The 6,088-nt window shown below is 40.9% G+C and overlaps 2 protein-coding genes across 3 annotated transcripts in view; both read left to right on the forward strand.

Annotated features, from left to right (window-relative positions):
* Positions 1-280: 280 nt before the first annotated feature.
* On the forward strand, positions 281-5,018 carry LOC107378458 (uncharacterized). 2 transcript variants are annotated; one of them, XM_015948673.3, is made up of 3 exons: positions 281-406; positions 708-816; positions 4,322-5,018. In XM_015948673.3, the coding sequence occupies exons 2-3, from the start codon at positions 713-715 to the stop codon at positions 4,749-4,751; spliced, it is 534 nt and encodes a 177-aa protein (XP_015804159.3). In that variant the 5' UTR covers positions 281-406; positions 708-712; the 3' UTR covers positions 4,752-5,018. The 2 variants fall into 2 exon arrangements, with proteins under 2 accessions (XP_015804159.3, XP_015804158.3); XM_015948672.3 differs by having other exon boundaries at positions 283-406; positions 690-816.
* Positions 5,019-5,842: 824 nt separating this feature from the next.
* Positions 5,843-6,088, forward strand: part of apnl (actinoporin-like protein) — a 1,572-nt gene continuing 1,326 nt past the window's right edge. Inside the window, exon 1 of the mRNA XM_015948674.3 lies at positions 5,843-5,952. The gene's annotated coding sequence lies outside the window, so the exon portion shown is untranslated. The remainder of the gene's footprint in view (positions 5,953-6,088) is intronic.

Raw genomic sequence — 6,088 nt, forward strand, 5'->3', positions numbered from 1 at the left:
GTTCAAACACACACAACCAGCCAAACCCATTCACAGGAGAAGTCTGCAGCATGCATGACTTGATGAAGTTAGTGCAAAATGTTTAATCTGCTGAGTATTAACAGTATAAAGTGAAGATGAAATTAATCAGTATGAATCAGTAAATGTTGTCTAATTAATATTTGAAACATGTAAGCTGGTTAACCTGTTTAAACGTCCTTATTATAATGACTGTGCAGAATACTAGAGCTTCCTTTGGAGATGTGGTTTCCCATCGTGGATTATATGTTCTCCGTGGACACGCCTGCGTTTGTGTCGCAACACGCACCGTGGAGGTGGAATCACACCGGAGACACTCTCCACCTCTCTGCTGGATCTGAGGAAACAAACTGCTGTCTGCCACGACACTGGTGTTAAACTCTCAAAGGTAAATATAATCACACTCAGAACAATACTGTCGCCTAATTAGGATTTTGTTTTGACAAAACATTTCCTTTTCTGTTAGGAGGTCATGTTTCATGCATGTCAGCGCCTCCTGGAGAGTCTCTGAGCTGGACTCACTTTTGACTTTAACTTCTAACGCAAAACCCTCTGAACTAAATGTTATTACTACTTTAAGTGCAAATGCATGCTGACCAACACACACTTTGACTTTGTAAAACTAATGCTGATTGGTGAGCCATTTGGGAGATTTTCCTCTAACTTTGCAGAACTACCTGCTGTTGCAGTCAAGATGCCAGAAACAGCAGAGGCGGTGTCAGCCACTCTCACCACCAACAGGAACTGCGCCGTAGAGATAACCAATGTCAGTGGCACCTACTGCCTCATCAACCCCAAGTAAGTCTGTACACATCCCAGAAAGTTTTCACCTCATACAACTGAATAAATAAGTTATTCTGGTAACACTTCCTAATGTGAAACACGAAAACGTGGCTTGATAATAATAATAAACTAATGAGCTATTTTCAGGGACTAGTTTCTGGTTAATTAACCATTCATTTATCAATAAATCATCAATAATTAGTTAATCACTACATCATCCTGAGCCAGTCTTTAGAAAGATTATCCATCAGTCACTAAATAATTGTGATTTCACTATGAAGGGATGGTAAAATTATGATGATGAAGATATTTCCTTACAGAGGTCAACAAACAGTCTGACTCATGAACTAATAATGAAGACATTCAAAGGTAAATATTAAATAAGGGTTCAGAAATTCTCCTCCAACGGTCAGATGATCATGAATTAATTGTTCATGATAAACAAATGTTTGTTCATGATGAACTAATTGGTCATTAATGAAGTATTCATAGTAGGGATGTTCAATATTATCAGTCTACCATTAATAATGGCTAATATCAGCATTAAAATTTTACATCTGAACACATTGGCATCAGCTTTCAGTCTTTTAATGACCCAGTATTACAAACCATACTTCTCCCCTGCAAATATCAGTGTCAGTTTAAATCAGTATCAAATAGTCAGCAATACTGATCTGTCAGATATCAGTAAATAAGCTAATATTGAGCAGCCCTGATTAAAATTAGGTATTTATGAATTAATATTTAATTAATGATTTTTGTTGAGGACTAACTTGTTTGTAGTGAATTATTGGTCTGTTATTAAGACACTATTAGTTAGTTTGTTTTGCACTGATAGTTGTGAAAATGTGTTGAACTTAGAAAACCTTTCTATGTAATCAAAACAGAGACTTGGTTGCCCAAACTCTTCAAAAGGTTAGTTTTAACTAAAGAAGTACGGAAGATAATTTTATTAAATGTGCGCTTGTGTCTTTTTTACCAGCAGTCATCATAGCAAACATTCAACACATTACCTGAAATAAAAAAAATCCTCTAATGAATAAATGTAAAATATAGCAATAATTGTATTTTTAATTCCAGTGCTCCCTTTATTTTGAATCCTGCTTGTGAATGGCAACTTTTACAACTTTTCCAAAGGTTTAGGGATCCAATAAGTCCAAAGTGAATAAATACCTGGACTTGAACAATTTGTGTCATGTTTCTCCATCTATCTACTGTTGTCAGGACAGGCCATATTTTGGTTGGCTGGTTTTAACGTGTGACATTACTTTACTGAGAACATCCACCTATCTATCATGCAGTGACACGCACTGCCTCATTGCACACTGCATCCAGGTACAGTCACTGCTGCTCACACGTCCACAGTAGTACATCCAGTCACACCTCATCCATCAGCGTCAGCTGCTTCACCACCGACAGCCAAACAAACTACATCAGGAAGCTTCTCAAAAACATAGCAGCTTGTTAGGTACACACACACACACACACACACATATATATATATATATATATATATATATATATATGAAAATCCCATCTCACCCTCCGCAGGTGCTTATATCCTTCTGAGCTCGAGGCCTGGGAGCTTGAGGGTTCTGCAGTATCTTAGCTGTTTCTAGAACTGCACTTTTCTGGACTGAGATGTCTGATGTTTTTCCTGGGATCTGCTTTAGCCACTCCTCCAGTTTGGGGGTTACTACCCCAAGTACCCTGATGACCAAGGGCACCACCGATGTGTTCACTCTCCAGGCTCTCAGATTCTTCTTTGAGGCCCTGGTACCTCTCTAGTTTCTTGTGTTCCTTTTTCCTGATGTTACCATCACTTGGTATTTCTACATCAACCACAGTGGCTGTCCTCTGTTGTTTGTCCACCACCACAACGTCCGGTTGGTTCCCCATCACCATTTTGTTGATCTGGATCTGGAAGTCCCACTGGAGCTTGGCTCTCTCGTTCTCAACCACCTTAGGGGGTGTCACCCACTTTGACCTTCCTGTGCACCATGCCAGCCACTTGGTTGTAGTGTTCCATGTTTGCTTTTCCTGCCAGCATCTTACACCCTGCAGTTATGTGGTGGATTGTCTAATGGGCCTCTTTGCATAGCCTACACCTTGGGTCTTGTCTGGTGTGGTAGATCTTGGCCTCTGTTGCTCTGGTGTTCAGGGCCTGTTCCTGTGCAGCCATGATGAGAGCCTCTGTGCTGTCCTTCAGACCAGCTCTTTCTACCCATTGGTAGGTTTTCTTGATATCAGCTACTTCAGTAATCTGTCTGTGGTACATCCCATTGAGGAGTTTGTCCTCCCACAATGGTATTTCCAGCATCTCCTCCTCTGTTCACCATGGTCTGAAACATTCACTGAGCACGTCCTCTGTTGGGGCCTTGTCCTTGATGTATATATGGATCTTGGATGTTTCATCCTGGACAAGATGCTATGTGTATTTATATATATATATATATATATATATATATATATATATATATATATATATATAAATGCAACATAAGTAGTAAAGCTAATGGTAAAGGCACACTTGGCAGTTTTGCTAGCTTTCAGCACCACCTAGAGTCTGTAATTACATTTCTGTAGTAAAAGAAAAAGTGAAACTTATCTCCTCACTGCGTTCATCTTTTCTCAGCTGAAATGTCTCCTTGGTCTTCATTAGTGTCTAAAGGAGTGATTCATCACTAAATTAAACAAATTTGTTTGATTTTATCTCCATTGTTGAAAAATGATCTTGTATGTCATGAAACGTGCTTTGAAATTAAATTTATTATTGTTATTGTTGTTATTATTGTTATTGTTATTATTATTATTATTATTATTATTATTATTATTATTATTGTTATTAAATCAGCTGCGTTCATGATCTAAACCTTGCAGGAAGCAACTGCAGCTCCGCCGTGTTAGCTCCACTCCACCAGCAAGTAGGCCCGGCAACTCTGAAGTTGCAATTGCGTTATTCTGGCCACTGCATGACATTTCTGAGTGACATTTCATTAACCCTGAGGAGGGTCATTTTAGCACACTCTAGGAATGTATATTGGTGAAAATCTGGTGACACGATACACATCACGATACAGGGGAGACGATGACTCACGGTATATTGCGATACATTCAGTCAGATGCTATTAGAAACGTTTTAGACTGAATCAATTGTAGGAAAATTCAATCAACAGTCCAAACTGATACATAACATGTTTATAATTAGGTATCTGAAGATATTAGAGGGATTTACATTTCAAAGGTGAAAACAAAACCCATTGCACACTACTGCCAACCAACAGTCGGCGTTTGAATTGCACCAAAAGAGAAGAAAATCTTAGCGTATAAATTCTTCCAAAAATTCATGCACAGCTTTTGAATATTGATATCGTAGGAAAATATTTCACGATATATTGCCATATCAATATTTTCTTACATCCCTAGCACATACTAACTCTATTAAATGATTTAAAAAAAAAGAAAAAGCTGCTTAGAACGCCTTTAAATAACCATGGGTAATTTATGCTCCATATTTCAGGGTTTACATGGCCAGTGGCTTTTCTTGCCACCCTCCCCAGCCTACCATCCGAACCCAGAAGACAGAAGTTTCCTCCTTCACCAAGGATGACAACACCGCTACAGGAGCCGTGGGCCTGCTAACCTACGACCTGTTCCACATGCGGAACCGGGTTTGCTCCGAGCGGATGGCCATCATGTTCTCTGTGCCTTTTGACCACAGCCTTTACAAGAACCGGCTGGCCGTGGGTGTGTTTGAGCTGTCCCAGGCCTGCGACAAACATCTGTATGAGCAGATGTACGATGGGAAAGATCTCAGCAACTTCACGCGGTCTGATGCAAACGGGTGTGGGCTGGAACACAAAGCTGCACATGTTGATTTAAGAGCTACAATGTCCACGACCGGCAAAGCTATGGTTAAAGTGGAGCTCTATGATAAAATGGGCCATTAGTTGGCGTCTAAAGGGGCTCTGTTGTTGTGTTCTGTGGTGTTTTTGTAACCGCAGAGTGATTTCATTTGATGCGACCACTGTTGTCATCCTAAAATAAAAGGCTCAGCAGAGGAAGACTGATTTTGCTGTCATCCGTATTTCGCATCTTCTGAAAGATATCAATATCTGACAGCCAGCTCATTGATTTCCCATTAGCTACTGTCTTGGGCTCATGTTCATCGTACACTCTCTCCTCGTTGATTGTAGTAATAAAACATTCAGACCCAATGCTTGTGTTGCTTTGTGTGCAAAATGTTTTCACTCTGTACGCCTTGCAAATATGACTGATGAACATTAATTATTATTTAATCTCTTATTGGTATCCATCCAATTCTAATGAGCAGCAACAGATGGAATATCTGCATAGGTTATTTTTTTAATCAGTGTTGCTGTTTTTTTCTTCTGGCTGTGTGATGCAGAGCTTTGGCTGATTTTAGGAGGATTTTGGGAAAGTCTGTTGTGCAAGACGAGGTAGACATGGCTTCTGGAACCACCTTATGGGCCATTCCCATCTGTACCGGGTCGGCCCGGGCCGGGTAGCCCCAGTCGGCCCCAGCCTGGCCCGGTTGATTCCACACATCCTTGCCTTAAGCCCATGTGGGCTGATTCTACCCACCAATCAGAGGCTTGCTCTAATGGAAGGTGTGAATTTGCTGTCAGCAGTGGGTGTGTTGGCCCTGGTCGGCCTGAAGCAGACCCCCTCGAGAAGAGGGCTGAGAATGAGCCTTGGTTGGCCCGGAAAAATACCAGGCCACCCAGATATGTAAACAACCTACGCTACCCGGCCCGGGCCGACCCAGTCCAGATGGGAATGGCCCATATGTCAGACAGAGATCTCAAGAAAATAAAGGATTAAAGAAATAAGCTGCATGACTGAACAAAGAAATGACTCAGAAAAAGAGTGGAAACTTTTCAGTCAAAGGTGTGGTTATTTGATGAAAGAAGAGCAAACTGAACTTTAATTTTCCTTCTTTTTCGTGTGTGTGTGTGGGTACTTGGTAGAAGGAAGGTGTGGCTGCTCAGAATCGTGTTGTGTTGCAAGTGGGAGGGTGCTAACTTTGAGTCCCACGGGGAAAACAAAGCACCCGCCCCTCCCTGCCAGGTAACTTCTCCAACTTCTCCCATTTTGGACTCGGAGCTCTCTCTCGGACTTGCTGAGCAGGTAGGTCACGGAGAACTTTACACGTAGAGCTAAAGAGATAGAGAGTCAAAGAAAAATCCTCTTTAGCGTGTACCTCTTAGGAAAAGCTATTTGTGAAATAAAAGTCAAACAGCAGGCCATTAGTTTGATTTGTCTT

Source organism: Nothobranchius furzeri, chromosome 5 (assembly GCF_043380555.1).
Source record: "Nothobranchius furzeri strain GRZ-AD chromosome 5, NfurGRZ-RIMD1, whole genome shotgun sequence".
Taxonomy (NCBI): domain Eukaryota; kingdom Metazoa; phylum Chordata; class Actinopteri; order Cyprinodontiformes; family Nothobranchiidae; genus Nothobranchius; species Nothobranchius furzeri.